This window comes from Leishmania panamensis (genome assembly GCF_000755165.1).
Source record: "Leishmania panamensis strain MHOM/PA/94/PSC-1 chromosome 24 sequence".
In the NCBI taxonomy this organism is placed as follows: domain Eukaryota; phylum Euglenozoa; class Kinetoplastea; order Trypanosomatida; family Trypanosomatidae; genus Leishmania; species Leishmania panamensis.
Window position 1 is genome coordinate 419,201 of NC_025870.1, and position 22,658 is coordinate 441,858.

Consider the following 22,658-nt stretch of genomic DNA (forward strand, 5'->3'; position numbering starts at 1 on the left):
TCCCCACCCACACACACACACACACATACAGCCCAGTGAGTAGTCGAGTGTGGGCAGGGAAGAGGTCGGAATCGAAGCGCCGGAGCACAGATGCATCCCGGCATCTCTCTCACTTCGCCGCCCGCCCTTACCTGCATCTATGCGTTTGGTGCGGGTGTGCCGTCATTCTCAGGGGGATAATGGCTTGTACTTCCCTCGCCCCTCCTGTTCGTCTGCGGGCGTAGTTCCTCACCTTCACTTCCGCGCAGGTCAGGGGCTTCAGGGATGAAATGTACCCGCAACTTCTCTCTTGCGCTATTGTTCTGCCGAAACCGCTCTTTACACCACCGCAGCACATGTGCGCCACAATGGTGGCTGCGTGAACTCACTCACACACACACACACATTCACACAAGGAATAGGCCCGAACAGAGAGGTACATCAGCATCCATTCATCGCCCCAGCAGGTACTTCCCCTCCTCCCCCTTGCTCTCTTGTTCTCGCTCTCATCACCCGTGTTACTGAGTTACATGGCTTCTGTGTACCTCTTCGATGTGAGCTACCTCGCACCGTTCGAGGCGTACTTGCCGTGGCGCTCCTCTGAGCCGCCACTCTCATGGCGTTGTGCGGCGGAGCTGACTCAATGGACCTCTTTGATGGCGGTTGGGGACGCTTGGGTGGCGGCGTGTGCAGAGGCGACAGCGGCCACGGCGACGGCGAGAACGCCTGTGCACAACAAATTTGTCACCCCTGACGTCGAACCATGTAGGCAGGAGTGGGAGGGCTACACACTGCTCGGCAATGACGAGGACAGTGATCAGGCTAAGGCTGCTGCATCGTCCGCCTTCACTCCCATGGACGTTGGCGCACTACACCGACACATGTACGTCATCCACGCCTTTCCCTCTACCGTTCTTGTCCAGAATAAGTACTTCAACACAACCCTGGCCCTTGTGACAGGGGCGCTGCTGCGGGCTCCCTCGTCCCACGGACACGATTGCATCTCGATGGCAGATCAGTGCGACATCACGGCTGATCTCCTGCGAAGGTGCCCTAGCGCCAAAAGTAGAAGCAGCACATCCGTCTCTCATGATCACGATGGCGGTGGTTATGGTGGAGTGCTGCTTGCGCGCATCGCGCAAGATCCATCTGAGGTTCCATGGCACGCCTTTCCACGAAGCGGGTGTCTCTTCCACGTTATCATGGTGTTTCACAACAGCGAGGCAGACGTGAACGTGGGCAAAGTAGCAGCAGCGACTCCAGAGTCTTTGGCCGCCGTCGAGGCCCAACTGCGCGGAGAGGGCGCCGACGTTTGCTGCCGCTCTCTCCGAAACGCTACCTTGCCCACAGGTGATAGCCTCGACGACTCACCGACATCCTTGCAGCAGCTAAAGGAGCGCTGGAGGTACTTTGCAGCGGAGAACGGGTACGAGTGCGTTTTCCACGCCACCGTGTGCCCTCCGCGTGCGTTGGCACATATGGCAGCCTCCATGGAGAGCGACGGACGTGAACTTGCCGGCTCAGCGGAAGATATTCAGCTGGAGTGCGTCAACGTTGCTTCTGGCCGCTGCGGCTTGCTTGAGGCGCCACTTACTGGGTCGAATCGGCTCTACCAAATCCTGTGCAATACGCTGTGGCCAGCAAGCGTCCGTTGTGTAGCTGCTGGGCTGTCAGGGACACGAAGAAACGAACACGGTGAACAGGAGAACAACGCCGTCATGCGAGCTCCAAAACCACTGAATCCACATTCTGGGAACACATTCGTCGTGGTGGGCACCGACGAAGAGGCGATGTGGCGTCTCTTCCGGCAGCACGAGGACGGGTGTGCCCGCCTGCTGCGGCGTCGTTTTCGATTTTTCACCTCCGTTGTTAGCCCACCTGCCGACCCCGCCGCCGCACTGCACTACCGCCGCGTCGTACTTGTGAATCGGTACTACGCGGCGGTAGTGCATCCGCGGCTACTGCAGACCACCTTCTTCGATATCCGCATGCAGGAGCTGCTGGACCGATACTGGGAGCAGCACATTATAGCCGAGGAAGGCGGTGCTACTCTCTGCCCCGATGCGCCAGCGGTGGTGTTGTGGCCACCATGCTCGTTGGCGCCACGTACTGCCTGTGTTGAGACCGAGGCTCGAGGCACCGCAACCATCCCTGCGGACGCCGACGGCGAAGACGTGCGGGCTTCGTATCCGCCGCTTGAGGTTATTCTCGACTCTCTCGTGCGTCGTGGCTGCCGTGATGTCGTGGTCATGGTGAGTGAGTTCAGAGCCAGCGCCGTCCCCAGCGGGCTCACAGCGTACGAGGCGCTGATGTGTGTGGAGCGGGACGTGGAGGTAGTGCAGTCTGACCCAGTACGCTGCAAGGCGGCATCGGTGAACACAATCGATATAGACGTTGATGGTCCGCCAGTGCCCGTAATTCGAGACGAGGACGACACAAGGGCCACACGTGGGGTGGACCGGCTGCACGAGCTGCTGCACTGTGTGCAGTGGGGGCAGACGCACCGCATGACGTGCGCGGCTTCCCCGACAGCATGTCTCGCGGACCGCCGCGGTAATTCATTGCTTTTACTGGCCTGCGGGCGGACTCCGTTTGAGGAAGAGGCCTGGGTGCGTGACGTACTCGCAGCCTTAACCGCCGCACCGTCTAGAGCACTCAACAAGACCACAGCTGTCTCTGCCGACGATTATTTGCGTCTTGCCGCCCCCACTGTTGCAGTGGCTCTCGGGGCTACGCATGGTGACGACAGTGCGGACCTCGGAGCACACCCAGCCAAGGCAGCTGTTGCTGTCGACGTGTCCACCTCATACTTCAAGGCACGTGTCGAGGTGCACACAGTGGGTGGGCTGCAGTCATACTACGCGGCGCCACCGACACAACACTCGGCGGCTACGCAGGTCATGCCGCCAGGGTGGGAAGACGCGCACGATGCGTACGTAGTCGTCACAACCCTGTGCGCTCTCCAAGAAGCGGCGCGCGCGATCGCTGGCTCTGTTCGGCACACGAAGGTCAACAATCCTAACCCTGCCGATACTGTCAGCGGATCGCACGGCACCCTGAGCACGGTTATCCGCACCCTTTCTCAGCGGCAGAAGGAAGAATGGCTGGCAGAGCAGATCGATGCCTACGTGGCGCACCCAACTAGCGAGGCGTCCGACGCAGCTGCTGACTCACCTCTGGTTCTGGTATACATAACGGATGTAACGGCAGCGGACACAACGCGCGCAGAACTGGTGGAGAAGCTTCTTTGTGTGCTGGCACGCCCCACCGCAGCACCTTCTGCAACCCCCCTTGATGTGGATAGCAGTGACAGTCGCGAAGGCGCCGATAGTTACGTGCCCATCGAGGTAGTGTTTGCGAGTGAGTCTGTGAGTGAGTCTGTGAGTGTGGCGACTAGCGCCGCTACAACAGGCCGCTACAAGGATCTCGTTGTGGACGGCACCGCACGTGTGCGCGAAGCTTTTGAGCAGCACCTCTGGCCGCATCGGCAGTCACTGTCACAGCAGCACCATCGCGCCAGCAATCCCCAGCCCACTACCACTACTACAGAGGATTTGACAAGTCCGAGAGGCGCCGTCGGCGTTGCCTCTGCCACCAGCACTGGCTCTTTTGCCAACGGCGGAACTCGTGCGTCGCCTCGCCCGGTGGCAGCAGCGGCAGCAGCAGCCGTGGAGGCATCTGCCACCACAAGAGCACGTGCTGCAGTACCCAGTGAAAAGATGACTGTTGATGTCTCATGGATTGCACCGGTCATCGGATGTGCGCTCCCCAACGGCTTTCTCGTCGACCCCGAGACACTGCGGAGCGTGCCGGTGCGGGCCCTACGAGGCGCCCCGTGGAACACGGCGACGATCGCAGATGTCGAATCCGCTGACGTCTTGGGCAGACAAGACGATAGTGAGGCACCCGCTCAGCATCGCAAGCCGCTGTCAGGGCCGCTCGATGAGGAGGAGCTCGTGCAGTGGACGCAGAAGATGCGGCACTACGGCCACCGCCTAGGCGAGGCGCTGCGCGAAGAGCAGGCGGAAACTCTCGCCCTTGCGCTTGAGAAGATGGTGTAGCGTAGTCCTTGGCACGCCATGCCTTACAAGCACGCACACACACACACACACACACATACAGGCTTACGGCGGCATATTGAAACATCGGTTAATACTCCACGCCCCCCCCCCCACCCTTCCCCCTCCCCTGTCCCCTCTTTTCTGCCTTCGCAGGGACCCTCTTAAGCAGTGGCAAGAAAGGTGAACAGCCCGACATGCAAGCAAGAGGAGAGCACCTATCACCCCTCACATCTGACAATCACCTGAAACTTATCTGGACTCCTCTTGCTCGCTCTCTCATCACTCTCCCCTCTGCCGCACCCCTCATGTCTCTCTTTGCCGCCCATGAAAAACACGCACAGCGGGCTGGCAGACACACACTGGTGCGTACAGTCCGTGTATTGGGCGCAGGTGTATGTGTAAGTGCGTGTGTGCTGCTGCTGCTGCTGCTTCTGCTGTTGGCTTGACGCACACGACGAGCACCCAACCATTCACGCGCGGCACAAGCCTGCGCACCCAACCATTCAGGTGAGACCGAGGGCAGCAGAGGCATTACCGCAATGAAGGGCAGACAAGGCTCAGAATACGGCGCCTCGCCTCAGGGCCGTCGCAACAATAGCGCAAACGGCAGCGACAACTCCGCCCACCGCGGCGCGCGCCCCTTTTCTTCTCAGCGGTGCGGCGGCGGCGCCTCGTTCCGCTCGTGGTCACACAAACGCAAGGCAACGCGCCCCAGCGTCTCTGTCGAGGATCGCACGACGCAGCCTATCAAGCACGTCATTCCGCTTGACCTTTCGTTCGGCAACTTCGAGTTCCAAGAGATGAAGAGCCTCGGTAAGCGCGGTGGTGGCGTGCGTGAGCTATCCTCGCTGCTGCGACAGGCGCGTCGCAAAGCCGCTACGCACGCGGGTATGCTTCACACGCAACAAGGCGCCAAGATGCGTAGCGAGGACCTTCTCTCCGCAGCAGTGCAGCGATCAGCCGGCGTGAAGGTGAAGGACGACCCGCACCTCATCGCCAAGGCTCTCGCGAAGCACCGCAGAACGAAGCGGCAGTCAGCGAAGCGCTGGGCAAAGCGCATCAAGCACCTGGAGGACTCAGTAGAGAACGTTGTGAAGGACCGGTCCATTCAGAAGCAAACAATGAAGGCGCGTAAGGAGTCCACGGCCCGCGCAAGGGAGAAGAGACGCGAGGCTACCGGTGGCAACAGTGCCGGTCGCGGAGGCGGCGCCAGCAAGGAGGCCGGCGGTGGCGGCGGCAAAAGTGTGGGGGCAAAGAAGCAAAAGAGCTTTGGAGGGAAGCAGCAGCGCAGGGGCGGTAGCGGCGGTAGAAGGAAGCGCTGATCGTTTTTTTGACCCTCAGATGACGAGGAGCACAAACAAGGAAATGAGGAAGCATCTGCGAGGGGGTGTGCGTGGGTGCGTCTCTCTCCACGGGCCTACTCGATTAACTAAACCCCTGTCTGACCTCGTGCACTCTCTCTGAAGAGTTTCCCAGCTGATAAAGAAGCCAAGACATACAGAGAGAGAGACAGACAGACATGTGTGCTCCTCTTCCGCTCATTATATACCAGTGGGGCGAAGAGGGAGTGAAGAGGGGTGAGGGGCGAGGCGTGATTTGGTGGGGCTTTTGTTTTGGGTGAAGGAAGTGGAAAAGAAGAAGAGAGCACGAGGAGGAGGGGGAGGGGTGGCTGGGTCACTCTTATCTGCCGTTTTTCATTTCGCTCTCGCGCCCCTCCCCCCCCGCTGCTCCTCCTCACGTCATCCCCTACACACTGGATCCCCGAGGCGTGCGACTCCCCCTCCCCTCATCCCCTTTCGGTCTTCGCGCGTCTCTGCATTAAGACACTGCATGAATGGCGATATCCCTGATCCTCTGACAATACAAGGGAGCAGCCCCTTCTGGCTCTTCTCATTCACTATATCCCTTTCCTCGTCCTCCCCTCTCCCTCCCGACTGCTGCTGTCATTGGACTGATGCGCACAACACCTGCACACGCGCACGCACCACCTCTCGTGCTCACCACTCCACAGAATTCCTCTCGTTCACAAACGCCCTCTGTGAGCATATTAACCGCCTACCACGCTTGCTCTCTCCCTTCTCTCGATACACACGCCCACGTCCACGCCATGTTTCACCGGATGCACAGCCGCGTTGGCGCCACGGCGCTCGCTTCAACCTTGCGCATGCAGCAGAGCCGGATGAGTAGCTGCCCCGCACCACGCCTTCTCTCAGCAACGGCGGGTTGCAACACGCCGTGCGGGGTGTGCACCGCATCGGCCGCGACAGCCTCTTCGTTTGCCCTCCACAACGTGCTCCGTGGGTACACTACGACCACCCGCGCACAGCTGATGCGCGTGCAGGGCCGCGACGACATCCAAACTCAGAACAGCCCGATGAGCAGACTGGGCAGCAGTGGTGGCAGCCAGGCAGACAGCCTCACGCCGTTTGTACGTCAGCATCTCGCCCGCGTGTATACTCTCCTCGGCTGTGCATGTTTGACGGCGGGGCTAGGAAGCTTTCTGATGGTGGCCACGCCGATGGGACATGTCATCCCGTACTGGCTCCCGATGGTTGGGGGCTTCGTACCGCTGCTTTGGATGTCCTTTGCCCCGCCAGCGAACCCGTCGCTCAAGCTGGCTCTCTTCTTTTCCTTTGCACTCCTGGAGGGAATGGCCATTGCCCCACTCGTGCTCATGACCAGCATGAAGGGTGTGCTTACCACGTCTATTCTGCTGACCGCTGCCGTCTTTGGCGGCTTCAGCTCAGCGGCGTACCTGGCACCGCGCGCCTCCATGGTAGCGTGGCAGGGCCCGCTGTTTGGCGCCCTGATCGGCATGGTCGCACTCTCCCTGCTGAACATTTTTTACCCCACCGCCATAGCGCACTCGCTTATTCTCTACGGAGGCCTTGCGATCTTTTCTCTCATGGTGGCAGTGGACACGCAGGCCATGATTGAGCGGGCTCGCTGCGGGGCTGGTGACCACGTACAGGACGCAATGCAGATGTTCTTGAACGTGGTGAACATATTTGTGCGCATTGCGCAGATCATGGGCAGCATGGACCGGTAGGCGTCTCCCCGTCCCTTACACACAAAGAAAAGGGGGGCAATCCGCGCCGACGCGAGAAGTACTGCGTGCATACGTGGCACACAAAGTGGGACGACAGCAACGAGGAAAAGGAAGCGGTAGAAGCCAAAGAGCGCAGCCAAAACAGGAAGCGTGTCGCGAGTACTAATGACACTCCCCATTGCTTTTTTTTTGGGGGGGGCGCTTGATATGACTATCTGAACTGGGAGTAAGAGCCGCACTTGTAGGGATGCTGTCATGCGCCGGTAGCCCCGCAGTTGATGTGAACTCTGAAGGGTTCAGTGTGGCAAAGAAGTGCGTATTGTGGCGACACGAGTGAATTGTTTAAGAATAGAGTCATTCCGTCTGTCTTTTTTTTCGAGTTCGTTATTGGGCTGAGCTCGTAGTACCCCCCACCCAAGACCTCCAGAGCTGTAAGCAGAGGGTGCCCCCCCCTGCCCTCTTCCCTGCATCTCTCTCTCTCTTATCTGGAGGTACGAAGGCGCCTATACACAGAGAGCCAACGCGCTTCTCTGTTGTTCCCTCTCCCCACCCCGAGCCCTCATCTCCTGTGCGGTGCTCCAGTGGTGTAGGAGAGGATGTGTTGGTGACACCATATCCCCTACATCAGTGAGCCTCATGGAGCACCTCTCCTGGCTGCTTCATCCTCTTCTTCCTTCGTTGTCTTGTGGTGTGTATACCCTCGAATGTGTGTATCACCGACTCCGGATGTGTGTCCCCCTCTCCTCGTTCATCTCCTGTGTTTCGCTAATTTCACAGCAGCGCAAGTGGACTGAGGGGATGTGAACTGTGGTGGTGCTTTACTTGGATACTAGTAGGGTTGATGTTGATGATTCTGGCGGCAGCGGTGGTAGCGGAGGCAATCATGATGGCGGTCATCCAGTGGTGTTACTCTCTTCTTCCTATTCCTCTGGTATTCGTGGTAGATGAATGCAGAAAGAGAGAGGGGGGCAACGCTGCATCCGACAGATCAAACATGTGAAACAGAGGTGTGCATATGACTGGGATAGCGAAGAGTAAGAGACGTGGAAGTAGACGCATGGAGCACGTGAGAGGGGGGTATAGGCGTAAAGGCAGAACGACCGCGGACAGAAGACCCCTCTCTGAGCTCCGTATAGCCTCCTAACCCCTCCTCCCCCCCCTCACACACACTGACTGGAGTCACACAGGTACCCACTCTTCTCAAAGGTTAATGTTATAAGACATCACACAAAACGCGCATAATCCTTCATACAACTTATCTGCACCTTTACTCGCACTCTGCGAATGCCCCCTATAGCTTCCTGTCCTCGTACTACTCGCATACGCTTTTCCCTCTCCCTCTCTGCCTCGCCCCCCACCCCCCACCCCCACGCACACACACACACACACATACACACAGAGAAACCAATGGAGTGGGCCGACGACGTCGTCGACCGGCCGCGGCGCGCCAATGCAGGAAATCGCCTGCAGGAGCTGCTGGCGAATGGCTTGGATGAAGAAGAGGAAAAGGCACTGCAAGCGCTGAGCGACGCCTCCTCCGATACAAGCTTCACCCTCGGCAGTGACGAAGAGGCGATGGATGAAGTCGAGAGCGACTTCGACGCCGAGGAAGTTGGCGGGACGCTAGAGGGAGAGACGGTGGAAACAGAGGCTATGGTGCGCCGTGCCGAGCGGCTGGGACGGCAGCTGGAGCGGCGGAAGAAACTGCAGCGCTCGCAGAACCTCTCCAAGATGGCGGTGCGTGATCGAGCACAGCGACCGCAACGCACGAAGAAGCAGGAGAAGCGACACCGCGACACCGACGACACCGATCGATTTCCTCGACAGCGGCAGCCGCACAAGGGCGGTGCCGTCTCTGAGAACGATGGCGAGGATGGGGAAGAAGATGGCGACGAGGACGGGAGCGATGATGTCATCGACCTGCGCCAGCGGGTGCGGCGTCGACTAGCCCCGACGATACCGTGCAGCCAGCGTCTTGCGGAGGCGCACACGCGGGCTGCGGCTTTACGAGAAGCACAGGCTGCCGCAGAGGTCCACAGAGATGGGCATGCTGAAGACGAGAGCAGTAGCAGCGGCGGCGCCGGCGTTATGCACACGCGCCGGGGACTTAGCACGGGCAAGGACCAGCAACGGACTCGGCGTCCGCAGTGCAACAGCAGCAGCAGAGCACGGCGGTCCGCATGGGAAGCGACAGCCGCGTTGTCTACACCGGTGGATGGTAGTATGTCGGGACCGCTACCGGTGTTTGTGTCTCCGCGCATTGCACTCTACGAAGGCATCCCGCAGAGAGTGAGGTATAGCAGCGGGACGTCCGTGCTCCAGCGCTTCCATGTCCCCACCGTCGTGTCCTTCTCAGCTGCGTTACCACCAGTACTGCAGCCTTGACGAAGCCGCGGGAATGAAAGAGACATGTGGGGTTCCCAGTAGTTTACCATCGGCCTCCTGCCCCTTTGCTGGGTTCCACGTGTGGACATGTACGCGTCGGTGAGGGTTGCGGTATGTATTCCCCCTTGCTGGAGCGCACTGCTGGAAAATGCAAAGGCTGGCAGCCGATAAAGAGTACCCGCATTTCGTTGTTGTTACTGCGACAAGGCATAGTCAGCGGGCGCTATGGCGAACAGGAGTCGTGGTTGGCACCATGAAATTTGCTCACCTCCCTGGCTGTAGCGCAGTGCCTCTCCGTGCATGCCACAGCACGCCCCATGCTCTCTCTCTCTCTCCTTCGACTTGCTCGGCTCTCAGCTCTCCTCCCCTCTGTCTCCTTCTCCGCACCTCCGCTTTACTACACCAGCAAACATTCCCCTACATGCGAAACCATAAAGACACCGTTCCTTTACTTGATCTCTCTCTCTCTTACTGTATCTCCTCTGGTCAAATATTTTCCTGCTGCTTGCCACGCAGTGAATCCGTCCACATATAACCCCCCCCCTATTGATAGCGCATTCTTGGGCAGCTTCCGCGCGTAGGGCACTCCTCTCTTTTTCATACTTTTCTCTCTATAAGACAGGGACCCATCTCTCAGTGCGAGCCAAGGATGGAGGATACCGTCGAGGCCATTGTGAACCAGCAGCGTGAGACAGAGCGCGCCGTCTTGGGCGGACAGAAGGTGCACATCCGTGTGCAGCAGCGTAAGGGTAAGAAGTTCGTGACAACGGTTCAGGGACTGAACCAGAAGCTCAACTTTGGCCGCATCAGCCGCGAGTTTCAGCGCCGCTGGGGTTGCAACGGAACTGTGATCAGCACTCCTGATGCGGGAACCGTTATCCAGCTGCAGGGTAACTGGAGTGAGAGCATTAAGCAGTTCCTCTTAGACGAGCACATGGCGACAGATAACAACCTCGAGATTCACTCTCTGTAAAAGAGGAAAGGAAGGGGAAAGTGGAAGAAAAAGAAGCGCATGTGTGCTCAGGCCTTCTGCTCTCATGCGTTCTCTGTCACTCGAACAGCGTTCGTGCGGATGGCTTGGGAGGGGGCATCTTGGGATGCAGGCGCGAATTGGAGAGGGGAACGTTGCGTGATTGCTGCAGAATGCGTGTGCGAAAGGTTCATTCTTGTTTGGCGCATACACGAGGACAGCGCGGCAGCCCAGAATAACGGTGACTTCGGCACGTAGTCCCTTGTGAGCACGTGTGCGTGCGTCGGTGTCAGGTCCCTTTCCCCTCTTTCTCCTCCTCCGTCTCCGCTGTCTCTCTCCGCATATACACCCGTCAGATGTGCAGACTGTGTTGCTGTTGCCGATGCGTGTCGACGAGTGCCCTAACAGGTGAGGTGGAAGATTCAACCATGCGAGTGTAAGCTTTTTCTTTGTTCGCCCCTTCATGCGTAATGCGCCGGTACGTAGACGCACGTCTGCGTGTGTGTGTGTGTGTGTGTCTGTGTGGTTCTATTTAACGTAAAGGAAGGAAGAAGCGAACCATCTCTCCTCCCTCCCCACCCCCACCCCCTCCCCCCACACACACACACACGCATACTCTCGTAGAGTCCTACACACGCGTACACACAGCGAGAGACGTGCCTCTCTTTCATCACTTTCCGTGTAAGGGAGTGTGGCTCTGTCTGTGTGTGACGTGGGGGGGGGGGAAGTACCAAGCAGAGGGCGTACGGGGGGGGGGAGAGGAGAGTAGGTCCGAGGTGCTTTTTCAATCCTTCTCTTGTCTCCAGTTTCGTAAAAGCAGCATGAAAAGGTCCAAAAGACAAACAGCAAAGACAGCAGCAACTCAGCCGCGGTAACGCTCTCTCTCCCTGGCTCTGGCTCTTCCGCCACCCCCCCCCCACTCCACACAATCCTAAGGCCTTAGGAACGGCGATGACGGTGCAGTCGTGGCATACGGGGAGAGAGCGCAAAGAAACGAAAAGAGGGAGAGAGACGACATACGAGGACGAGACCTGCCGCTACTTGAGAGAGAAACCAAAAGAAAACGGCAACGACTAGTAGGCGAGCATATCGGCACGACACAAGTGCGTACGCGCTACCGCTTGCCTCATGTACCTCCATGCTTAGCATTCCTTTCCTCTACTTCCATGCCCCTCCACCTCATCTCCTTTCGCTCTTGGTCTCGTGGGCTCGTTTCGCTGCTACCGCTCCCCACCTCCTCTCAACATCACCCCGTTCGGGGCGTCACACGCATGCACAAAACAACACAAACGTCGCTGTTTCTCATTGTTAGTCTCTTCTTTGTTTCTCCTTTTTCTCTTCGCTGTCGGCTCACAGTACTCCCCCTCTACCATCTCTACCTCCTCAGCATCTTCACTTCAACGCGCATTCACCCCAGCTCTCTCTCTCTGCATCTCTCTGCATCTCTGTGCCTGTATCTGCGTGTTTGTATGTGAGACGATAGTCAACCGCAGCAAACACCTGCAGCAACAAGAGAAAGAAAGGGGTGGACACCTACGCACATACACACACACAGTGTGGCGTCACGAGGGAGTTTGTCATCACGTAGTGACGGAAACCCACAAGAACCAGTAAAGGGGGGGGATAGTGGAAGAGTGTGTGTGAATGTGTGGTACGCATCACCTTGGTACCCTCCTTTCGCTTTCAACTACCTAAGAACAGTCACCACCTCATTCAACCACCTACGCCTCACCATCACCAACGCACACACGCACGTACCTACCTACGTACTCGCTCTCTCTCTCTCTGATATTTTGCCCTTGAGCAAAGCAAATTCATTAAAGCAAGCAAACGAGAAAGTACGCGTTTTGAAGACATCATCATCATCAAGAGAACTGAACGGTGATTCGGATTGCCTCCTTAGTCGCATACGCGCACACGCACACACACACACACACGCTGACACATTCACATCGACAGGGCATCGATACCTATCTGGACATCCATACACAGTAGAAGCTAGAAGAAACAAGCAGTTGCAAAGCACATCGTGGGGTCCCCCGGGCCTCTCTCTCTCTCTTGGAGTCGTGCGTCTACTGCCTTTTTCGTATACGCCCCCTTTTTGTTGCTTCTGTGGAGCATTTGAAATACCGTGTATGTGCGTGGTGTGCGTGTGTGTGTGTGTGAGAGAGAGAGAGCGAGCGAGCGAGAGAGCGAGCAATTGTGTGTCCTCTGAGCTTTTACTCTTCTTGGGAGAGGCTAAGAATATCTCTTTCCCGCAGGCACGCCCGTTTGCATCCAAAAGCTCCTCTTCTACCCCCCCCCCCAGGTGCAACACCCACGGCGTCTACACACACACACATACACACACACGTGAGCACGCAAACTACTCGCGTGCTTTGGTTTCTTCGGTTGCTCTCTCTCACTCTCTGTATTTCTTTGCCTATTCCTTTCAATAGTGCAGGGCGCCGCTCTTGCTCTATTCTCTCTTCTGAGGGGTCCTTGTTGAGAGGAAGAGCGGTGCTCGCTTCTCGGTTCGACGCGCACGCAGGCGAGCACGCCATCACGTGAAAGTACGAGATCGCCAGAGAGAGCCTGAAAAGGAACGAAAGGAAAAGAAAAATCGAAGGGGGGCGAGTCACATTCCGGGGGGAGATCCACGGCCGGTGAGTCGAGCGGCACAGTGCGGCGGCGGTAACGTAGTTCTGTGAGCCTTCACCACCGCCCGCACAACAGCACTCAATCGGCGAAGTGAGAGGAGAACAAAGCCGCACCAGGCACGGCGAATCAACTAAGAAACAAAGAGGGACCTTAGTCAACATCATGCCCATCAATCCTGAGTACATTCCCTTGCCGAAGAGCAAGGAAATGTTCGCGATTGCGTCGTGGCGGGACTCTCCAGGGCTGAACACGACGCCGGCCACGCACTCTGGCGTGTCTGCCAGTCCACATCTCGCCTCAGCGGATGCCCTGCGGAACGGCAAGGGATTAGCTGGGTTGTACGCGACAACAACAACAACCACGATGACGAACACGTCAGCTGCAGCTGGTGGTGCGCTTTTCTCCCCCGCTGCGCAGTCGGAGGAAAACAGCAAGGACGCTGCCAAGACCAAGACGCCCCTGGTGGCGTCAGTGTCAGGGGCAACCACAGGCAAGAAGAAGAAGCGGAAGTCCGGGTCGGGGGCAACGGCGAGTGCAGCGGGGTCCGGGGGTCGCCCAGGTGACGTGGAGGACTTCTTTGTGCACATCCTCCTCCCCGCCTGCGTCTCGGCGGAGACGCTAGAGTTTGAGCTGCAAGCTCAGGCAACGCCGCTTAAGAGTATCGAGGTGGGTCTGCCCAAAGTCTTGTTCCCACGCAAGCCCGCTGGTGAGATCGGCGGTGACGCGAGCCCCCCGACGACCACGGCGTTGGCCCTGGAAGCTGTATCCGGCAAAATCGCCTCTTCTCCTTGCCGCGACTCGTCGGGGAATCCTGCAAACAGCGAGCAGCTTGGGCTCCCGCCCATGTACCTGCCTCCGGCGAACCTCCCACACCCAGCACCGAGTGAAAGCGCATGTGGCTCCATGCCATCGGTAGCGGGGGCGCAAATCAACGGTAACGGTGCCGCCTCAGAGGCAGCGGCGTCTCCCGGACACCACGGCGGCGAGTTTCAGGTGTCCCTACTGTTTGCTGAGAGGGCAGAGGCAGAGAAGACTGTCACGTTTGTGCAGCGTCGGTGGCCTGCTGCCGCCGTGTCGCTTGCGTCCCGCAGCCGCAGTGTACTAAACGCCACCCTGGTGCTGAAAGGCATGCCAAACCAGGCCAAGGCGGAGACGGTGCTCACAGAGATGCAGAGGCTTCCACACATGCCTTCGTATGTCCGGCTGCTCCGCAGCGATCGCGGCGTCTTCAAGGGTGTTGTCTTCGCCAAGTACGCGAACTGCGAGGTGGCGGAAGAATGCAAGCTGCGGCTGGAGAAGTTTATGCTCGGGTCCCGTCCTTTGAAAGTGGAGTTCAAGAAGAAGAGCACGGCAGCGGCGAGCGCGAGCGCCGCCATGATCGAGAGCAAGCGCTCTCTACAGGAGCTGGTGCGTGAGCTGCGTGTGAGCACCGAGCACGAGGGCTTCCATCTCTCTCGCACCGACGTGGAGAAGGAGGCCCTAAAGGTTCTGAAGCAGCTCTGCCAGTCGTATGGGCTTATGTTTGACATGAACGATCAGCAGGTGACGGTGCGGCGGGTGCTGGGGGCGAATGGCGCCGGCAGCGAGAAGCCATCGCCATCTCTGCGTCCGCAGCCAATCACCCCCGCCTGGGCCCCGGCGACCCCGGCCCCACTACGTCCGATGGACTTCAAAGGCATCAGCCACTGGAAGGACATCCGCAGCCAGGCCTCTACTCTGGGCATCATCAGGCCATTGGGGCCGGAAGACGGCAAGCCCGCGTTTTCGATGGGCCGCGGTCGACCTCTGTGAAGCAAAGGGAAAAGTCAAGGGAGGTGAAAGTGAGCTGCCGCAACGCACGGGCGCGCGCGAGAGAGAGAAAGAGAATGTAGCAGGGTCTATGGAGAGAGGGATAGAGACGGTGGTAGCTGGTGCCTTGATCACCACAAGCCCGACAACCATTGGCTTCCCCTTTCTGGGTGTCTGCGCTGTCGCTTTTTCGATGTCCTTCGTGCTCTGACCTCCTCTCCGCGTGTTACTCTGTTTCTTTTCCTTTGCCGCTGTACGTGAGCGTGTGTGCGTGTGTGTGTGTGTGTGTGTGTTCCTAGGCTGATCCCATCAAGAGCACACGTGAGTGACACGAATGGGTATGCACACCTGCACTTCGCGACAAACAATAAGACATCGGCATCGCCGTCACCTTCCGCCACCACCCCCCTTCCTCTCTTCCTCATCCATTCACACTCTCTCCTCTCCTCTCCACGGCCCATCGTTGATGTACTTCTGTGAGCATAAGTGTGGTCGCCCCCCTTCCCCATTGCCTCTCTTTTCTTCTTCCCCACCCCCCCCCTAATAAAGTGTGCGCACGTACACGTACAAAGTCGAAGAGCTCGCAGACACACGCACACGCACATCATGACACATAAGCGATGGCTGACCGTAAGAACAGCAAATTCTGGAGGAGACAAAAAAACGCGTTTCACTTCATCTTGCCTGTTACTCTTTCCAAGCATGACGTGCGTCTGATCTCTCTCCTCAGGCTCTCGCCTTTTCTCTCTCTCTCTCTCTTGCACGCACGCGTCAGTCTCGCCTCCCCCCCCCCCCTCATCCCTTTCGCTCTCACTCTCTCTTTCACGGACAACACAAAGATGGCGAAGTAGAGAACAACGGGTGAAAAGGGATTGAAGGAGTGGGTGGGAAGGAGGGGGCTGCGGTTTTCTGAAAGAGGTCAGAATCGCAAAGCGAGGTAGTTGTGGAAGAGCTAGTTCTTACAGCTCACGAGGAAAATGAGAGAGGGAGAGAGCAAGACAGAGACAGAGGGGAAGGGAGAGCTGGGAAAGGCTTCCGTCAGCACACTTCCTCCGATGGAAGACGCTAACGAACCACGAGAACAGTGAAACACGAACACGCGCGCAAAGAAACAAGAAAACAAACCAACGAAGCGAACGGAGGAACGGACAACACGCCGAGCGTTGCGGCTGTTCGTACCTCGAGGGGTGCATAAGCGTGTGAACAGTGAGGCGAGTGGATCGATGTGCTCTTTCTTTCCTTTTTGTTTTTTCCCACTCGCCCCCACCTCTCTCCCTCGTGCTGCCGCCCAACCTCCTCCCTCCCCCCTCTGCCGCCTGTGCTCGCGATCGAGAGGCCAATGAACGAGACAAAGGAGGTGGCCCAGAGGAGCACTAATCGATGACGACCGCCAGGGGGTGCAAGTGCATCCACATACACACACACACACACACAGATGAGCCCCTTGTCTTCGCCGTTTTGTCTGGCCATCACATCAGCAGTTTTTCTCTCACCAATGATCCCATATAGTCGCTCTCTCCTTTGCTTCCCCCTCTCTAACTCCGCCCTGTCCTGCTTCACCCCTCTCTCTCTTGCACACACACGCACATGCACAACTTGGCTTACTCTGCCTTGCGTCTTTGCTCTCTATCTTTCGCCGTATCTCGTTTCCCCTTCCACCCTCTGCCCCTCCCCCATCCGCCTTCTCTAGAACCATCGACAGCAGCACACTTGCTAACACTCAAGTCGGGAAGCAGAAGGTTGGCAGCGTCTTGTCTGCTGATGCTGCTGTGGACGCCTCCTTTTCCTCATTCTGGTCCCTTCTTCTTGTCGCGCGTGTGCATGTGAGTGGGTGGGTGAGTGCGGCATGTTGGAAAGGCCTATTGTAGTGATGGTGCGTCGGTTTCTTGTAAGCGTGAGCTCAACAAAGGGGGAGTCAGCGAAGAGGAGCGGCAGCCTTAGCAGCGTCATCTGCAACACCCGTTAGTCATACAACATAATCGAGATTAACGCACACACGCCACCGCAATCAACGGAACCCCCGCCCACCCCTCTTGGCATGGTCCGAAGTCGCGGCGGCCGTGGACGTGGGCGCGGCGGCCGTGGCAGAGGAGCGGCGGCAGTTCCAAAAGACGACCCAGGCGGCGAGAGAGCGTCACCTGCGCCGTCGACGCTCGAAGCGTCTCAACTATCTGCTCCGCCGGCAGTACCTCTCGTAGTGGTCGTGCCGCAGGGTCGCATGATCACGCGCTCTCTTCTACGCTGTACCGCTTCTCTGCTCCTTGACGACCACAGCAATGCCGCCAGTAGCCCACAACTCTCGCCGCCCAGCGGCCGGCGCCGGCGGCGAACGGAATCTGCAGCGCCTACCACGTCGACTTTCGCACATACGTTGCCCGCTCCAAGAGAGAGCACGCCAGGCAGCTCTGCACTCGCCTCCACCCGCATCTCCTCCGCCTTCTCGCCCGCCACTGCAATGGCGGGCGACACAACGGCCACCGCCGACGGCAGCGGCGGCCGTTTCTCCGCTCTCTCGCAGCGCGTCGTCATCGGCGGTCTACTGCGGTGTATCTGCACTGCCTTCCTCGTGTCGCCGAGCGAAACGCTGCTGGAGTGCTCTCGGTGCCGCAACTGGTGCCACCCCGCCTGTGTCGGTGTCGACTACGAAGAGCTGCGGTTGCACCAGCGACAGCGCGACTTTCTCTGCCCATTCTGCACCGAGACAGCCACGCCGGCGTCTGCGTCAACAAGTCTGCCCTACACCGCGGCAACCTCCCTCCCTACCACGCCGCACATCCTCTCGCCGCCGTCGCCAGGGTCGCAGATTCCAGCGTCTATCACGACGTCTTTGGGCGAGTCTATCAAAGTCGTCTTCAGCCCAGTCACGCCGCCTGCGGTTGCCCAAATGCGCGCCGTACCGGCCGACCTCGCCGACTCGACGACAGCCGCGGCGGTGAGCACGCCCGTGAAGAGCGTAGCGGTCGCCCAAACGGGCGGTGGTAGGTGCATAGGCTACTCTACCGTCGCTGCAATGTCGGCGCCGCCTGCGTTGCCCCCACCCCCCATAAGCAGCTCTCCTTTGTCAAGCTTTCCATTGGTGATTCCTCAGCCTCCAGCACCACGTCAACCGCCGCTAAAGCTGCGCGAGGTACCGGATAAATCCCCGCCGGCGCCGCTCGCCAGTGAGCTGCAGTGCCTGATCCGCACGGTAGAAGACACAGCCCATCAGATGGGCTACAAGATGCTGCACCTGCCCGCGCACAAACTGACGGAGCAGCAGGTGGCTGAGTGCCTCGAGTGCTGCACGGAGGCAATCCATGACGCCACCTTCTCAGCCGACTACCCAGCCTACTGCCTGAGGGAGGTGCAAAATTGCCGGCACCCGTACGTACAAGGCACCGTGCTGCAGTCGCAGGCCGACGAACGTATCTGCTCACTCATCCTGTCCAGTGGCCGAGACCTCTATGGCAACCTGAAGTCCACTATCACACAGCTCAAGCGCTCGCTGCAGCGCGGCCTCCTCGATACGTCCGCACTGACGCCGTTCATGGCGGAGTGCATGGCCATTGTAGATGTAGCCGACTTTGTGCACATTACACTAAGTGCCACCCACGTCCAGCATCAGCGCAAGGGTCTTGCGCGGCTGCTGATGACGATGGAACTGCTCAAGTGGAGCCTACGTGGCCGCAACCGTGCGTTCCTCAACATGGCAATCGAAAAGCGCCTCGTGGACTTCGGCAGCCGGATCGAGCTTGCGTCGCCAGCCGCATCAAAGCGGCTTTACGAGTCCTTTGGTTTTGTGGAGGTATACCCACGCTACGACCCGGTGACCGGGAAAGAGCGCTGGACTGCGAAGGAGGCTGACATGGGACGCGTGATGGCCAACTTGAACTTCGTCGATCATGTGCGTTCCGTGGCGGAGTCAATACCAGCCAAGCATAACCCCAGCAGGAGCTCTAACGGTGATGACATGGGTCATAGAGGGCGCCGGCACAAGGCGGAGCGGGAGCCACCATCGTCCGTCGTCATTGAAGCGGGAGGGGCATGGACGAGAGCGCGGAAGAGATGAGTTTGGTCGCAAGCGGAAAGGGAGTCAGCCGCTCTCTCTATCGGTGCAGCACAGCGGCAGAGGAGCAGTGCAGTGACGGCTCGAACACCGCCAAGAATGGCGCCGAAAAAAAAACAGATGAGCCCTCAGCCCTGGGCGCTGTGTAAGCATGTCGAGTCTGGCATTTAGCGGTAGTGGGAAGGAGAGGGAAAAAGGAGGAGAGGGCCAGTGGCGGGAATGAGCCGACTATCTCGATGACCACTTTGCCTTCACAACAAGCACACAAAGAGGGTCAAACGTGTGGGCGCGCGTGTCTTTCGTGGGGGTGGGGGGTCCACCACGCGTGGCCGTTTCCTACACACGCGCACGCCCGCCCCCTCCCCAACGACACCGACCCATTGCCTCCCAGACCTTCCCCCGCTCCCCACCTCTCCTTCGGGAGTAAACCATCGAACGGAACGAACGTGACGCACGCCTGAAAATGCATATGTCGATGCATATATTTTTTTTGTCAGGCACGGGTATGCGAGTGGTTACAACTTCTGAGAAAATGTTAATGCACGAACTGGAAAGGAGAGCTGCAGGCCATTGCATGAAAACCCAACGGGGGCACGTGTAGGTGCCACTCAACTGCTCCTCCTCGTCCTGAGCCTCTCTCTTCATGACTACACAGCCCTGCACCTCCCTTCATCCCCCCACTCCCTCCGCCACTGCTTCTATTCGTCACCTCCTGTTTTTCTCATTCTCTTTCTCGTTGCCCTCCCTCTCTCTCCCCCCCCTCTCTCCTGGGCCCTGATCACAGGTGCGATATATATATGGGGATGCGGCATGAGCCTGCGTGCCTTGTTACAGTGCTCGGGTCGCATCATATCTACTGCGCTTCATCATCTCCCCTCTCTGTGTCTCCTGCACACATAACCCCCTTCGTGCGGCTTTCCTCCACGTGGGCAAAAGGGAGGAGGTAAAGGACCACGAACGAATCAAGGGGGTTGTTGCGGTGTGCGCGGCATCGATCGGTGCATAGACAATCACACACACACATGCACACGTACGCAAACAAGAACAATCTTTCTCTCCCTCCCTTTTCCTCCCTGATCGCCCCCCCCCCCCCCTCTGTGATATAGACGCGCACATGAGCGGAGCAGCCAGTCTTGGAGTGAGCAGGACGACGAGTTCTGCATAAGAGAACGGCACACGTACAGGGAAAGACACCTGAAGAAGCGAAAAAAAAATGTGGCTGACACAGGCGTGCTATAAAGCCAAGTCGCTGGCGCAGATGTTCCGCAAGTTGAAGTTGGCCGGTGCGCACCCCGATGTACTGTGGGGCATCGATGCGCAAAAAGCGCAGCATAACGGTGAGGAAATGATTCGGCTGGAAACCCTCATGCATGAGCGGGCAAGCCAGGCGCCGGGATCACCCTCCTCCCACACCAGCGGCCGCAGTCGCGACAACGTACCACAGTTCTTTCTCTTCTGGCTGCAGCTCAATCGTGGGTCAGTCATGCCCGGTGGCAAAGCGGCAGCGGCGGGGCTGAAGGCGATCGAGTGCACTATCACACCTTATTCAGACAGCCGCATTGTGAAGCAGCAACTGACGAAGCTCTTCGTCGACGCCGGCATCTACGAAGACTTCGAACTTAACAGTGATGGGGTGGAGTTGAACCTCGAGTCGGTGCTGCGCTACGCCGATGAGAAGCAGAACGAGCACCTCATTCAGTCCGGCTCTCTCTACATCCGCGGCGACAAGGCAGTAGAAAATCTACGCCGCTTCAGCGTCCTGCTAGTAGTGGAGGAAGACGGGATGAGCTACCTCGTATCGCTGCCGGAGACGCAGTCCGTACAGCCAACCGGAGCGGGCCAATACACGACTAGCGTCGGCGGTGGTGGCGGCGGCAGCACAGCACCGTACTTGCCGTCCAAGGCGATCATCGGCCCCAATGGGGAGGTGGATGCGGATGTGCAGGACTTCATGACAGAGCGGGGTCTGCGCCCCTTTGACCTGCGCATGGCCGGCAGCCACTCCTCTGTCGAACGCTTCGTCGTCGCCTTTGAGCGGATCGAGCGCATGTTCGAGGTACACCGCGGCCGTGCGTTCCGTCCGTCCATATGCATCGTCCTCAGTCTCACGTCGCTCGATAACTTCGTTGCGCCAGACGGCTCGATCGTGCTGTCGGTGCAGCGCATGCCCGCGTGGGAGGAGTTTTTGCTCAGCCTGCCGCAGCCCGTCTGGCAGGAGTGCGTGCAAAAGCATCAAGAGTGGCGCGTCGGCTTTGCACCGAAGCTGCAAGAGCGCAAGCGCCAGCTCACACGCGTGGCGGACATGTTCCACGTGTACCGGGTAACGATGGAGTCCCCAATTGCCGGCCGCACGCAGTGGCAAGACGACCTGATCGCTCGGTTTATGAAGGAAGAGACAACCATACGTCGCGCCGTGGCCAAGTACAACCTCAAGTCTGACTTGCTCAAGAAACGCGGTGAGATACGTATTGTGGAGCACCTCTACAGTGCCCTGCCGGGCTCGACAATGCCAGCGACCACCGCCGCCGGGGCGCGGAAGGAGATCGGCTTCCGCATTGGCGGCGACGGTCGAGTCACATTCAACCACTCCATCATGAACACAGGGCAGATGCTCCGCGTGCTTAAGGACAACCTTAAGCGTGTGGAAACCTTTCAGCGCCAGCACGACAGCGCGATCATGGCGCTCGAGCATGTCAGTCGCCACATCCCGGTGGACTTCAGCGTCGACACAGAGTGGAAATACCGGGCGGAGGGCAACCTGGTCTTGTACCTGGAGCGCTTCGCGCGCACTATCAAGGAAAACGAAGTGCAGCTCGTCACATTTCTGCACTCCATCATGGATGGCAGGGTAGGGATGTCGGATGCTGGCAAGGTGGCGTTGCCAGCCAAAATGCCGGTAAAGAAGCGAATGGTGTGGATTGTGTCGGACCGCTTCTACACGCTTCCCAGCGGCGTTGTTTTCATCCCATTTGATGTCGACTTTGACTCTATCAAGCGCCTTCTGCTCACCCGTCAGTGAGTGCATCGGGCCTGGATGGGGAAGGAGAGGGCCGCAAAGGCAGCAGCTGATAGGAGGAGCGATGAGCGACACGGGCAGCGGTAGTTATGCGCCACACCACTGCTGTTGCCTTCGACCAGCTGTGTCACTTGAAGGAGTGTGTTTGTGCATGTGTGCGAGTTGGAGAGAGAGAGAGGGTGGCTTGTGAATGAAAGAAAAGGGTCGTTGCACATTCTGTGTGTGTGTGTGGTGGGGGGGGGGGTTGATTCGCGTAGACAAGCGAGATTCATGTATTATTGAGCAGACGGTGGTGTTCTCCTGCCCCCACCCACCCATCGCCACCACCTCTTTCCCCCTGTCTCTCTCTCTCTCGCTCGTGTGTTGGGTGTCACCCTTTTATGGTAGTCACAAGAGTAGTCCATTTGAGCATTCGTACTTCTCTAGAGAGAAAGCCCCTCTCCCTCGTGCTTCCCTGTAGTGGAAATGACCGACAAACATCTCATGCCACTGCAGGCATGAGCACACGCACATACACTGCGCTCTTCAGCACAGACAAACTGGGTGTCTTTCTCTCTTTCATTTTCCCCTCCACTCTCTCTCTCTCTCCTCTCTAATTTTGGCCCCGCCCCTCTCACCGTCTCGCACTCTTTTGTCTTACGCGCCGCTGCCCAACTACCGCTGCTCAACTAACACTGGTGGCGCAATGACAACGCTGTCCTCACAGAGTAGCTAATCTCCCTACG

General features: G+C 58.4%; 8 protein-coding genes across 8 annotated transcripts; all 8 read left to right on the forward strand.

The window, feature by feature from the left end:
* Positions 1–509: 509 nt before the first annotated feature.
* Positions 510–4,040, forward strand: LPMP_241160 (hypothetical protein; the record flags this gene model as incomplete). Its single annotated transcript, XM_010701154.1, has 1 exon — positions 510–4,040. The coding sequence occupies one exon, from the start codon at positions 510–512 to the stop codon at positions 4,038–4,040; it is 3,531 nt and encodes a 1,176-aa protein (XP_010699456.1).
* A 539-nt stretch (positions 4,041–4,579) lies between these two features.
* On the forward strand, positions 4,580–5,362 carry LPMP_241170 (hypothetical protein; the record flags this gene model as incomplete). The annotated part of the gene is made up of 1 exon (XM_010701155.1): positions 4,580–5,362. The coding sequence occupies one exon, from the start codon at positions 4,580–4,582 to the stop codon at positions 5,360–5,362; it is 783 nt and encodes a 260-aa protein (XP_010699457.1).
* Positions 5,363–6,147: 785 nt separating this feature from the next.
* On the forward strand, positions 6,148–7,089 carry LPMP_241180 (hypothetical protein; the record flags this gene model as incomplete). The annotated part of the gene is made up of 1 exon (XM_010701156.1): positions 6,148–7,089. One exon carries the CDS (start codon positions 6,148–6,150, stop codon positions 7,087–7,089), a length of 942 nt encoding a protein of 313 aa, XP_010699458.1.
* Positions 7,090–8,496: 1,407 nt separating this feature from the next.
* LPMP_241190 (hypothetical protein) lies at positions 8,497–9,474 on the forward strand (the record flags this gene model as incomplete). The annotated part of the gene is made up of 1 exon (XM_010701157.1): positions 8,497–9,474. The coding sequence occupies one exon, from the start codon at positions 8,497–8,499 to the stop codon at positions 9,472–9,474; it is 978 nt and encodes a 325-aa protein (XP_010699459.1).
* Positions 9,475–10,123: 649 nt separating this feature from the next.
* LPMP_241200 (translation factor sui1, putative) lies at positions 10,124–10,447 on the forward strand (the record flags this gene model as incomplete). The annotated part of the gene is made up of 1 exon (XM_010701158.1): positions 10,124–10,447. The coding sequence occupies one exon, from the start codon at positions 10,124–10,126 to the stop codon at positions 10,445–10,447; it is 324 nt and encodes a 107-aa protein (XP_010699460.1).
* A 2,799-nt stretch (positions 10,448–13,246) lies between these two features.
* LPMP_241210 (hypothetical protein) lies at positions 13,247–14,875 on the forward strand (the record flags this gene model as incomplete). Its single annotated transcript, XM_010701159.1, has 1 exon — positions 13,247–14,875. The coding sequence occupies one exon, from the start codon at positions 13,247–13,249 to the stop codon at positions 14,873–14,875; it is 1,629 nt and encodes a 542-aa protein (XP_010699461.1).
* Positions 14,876–16,910: 2,035 nt separating this feature from the next.
* Positions 16,911–18,920, forward strand: LPMP_241220 (hypothetical protein; the record flags this gene model as incomplete). Its single annotated transcript, XM_010701160.1, has 1 exon — positions 16,911–18,920. The coding sequence occupies one exon, from the start codon at positions 16,911–16,913 to the stop codon at positions 18,918–18,920; it is 2,010 nt and encodes a 669-aa protein (XP_010699462.1).
* Positions 18,921–20,130: 1,210 nt separating this feature from the next.
* Positions 20,131–21,936, forward strand: LPMP_241230 (hypothetical protein; the record flags this gene model as incomplete). The annotated part of the gene is made up of 1 exon (XM_010701161.1): positions 20,131–21,936. One exon carries the CDS (start codon positions 20,131–20,133, stop codon positions 21,934–21,936), a length of 1,806 nt encoding a protein of 601 aa, XP_010699463.1.
* Between the last annotated feature and the right edge of the window lie 722 nt (positions 21,937–22,658).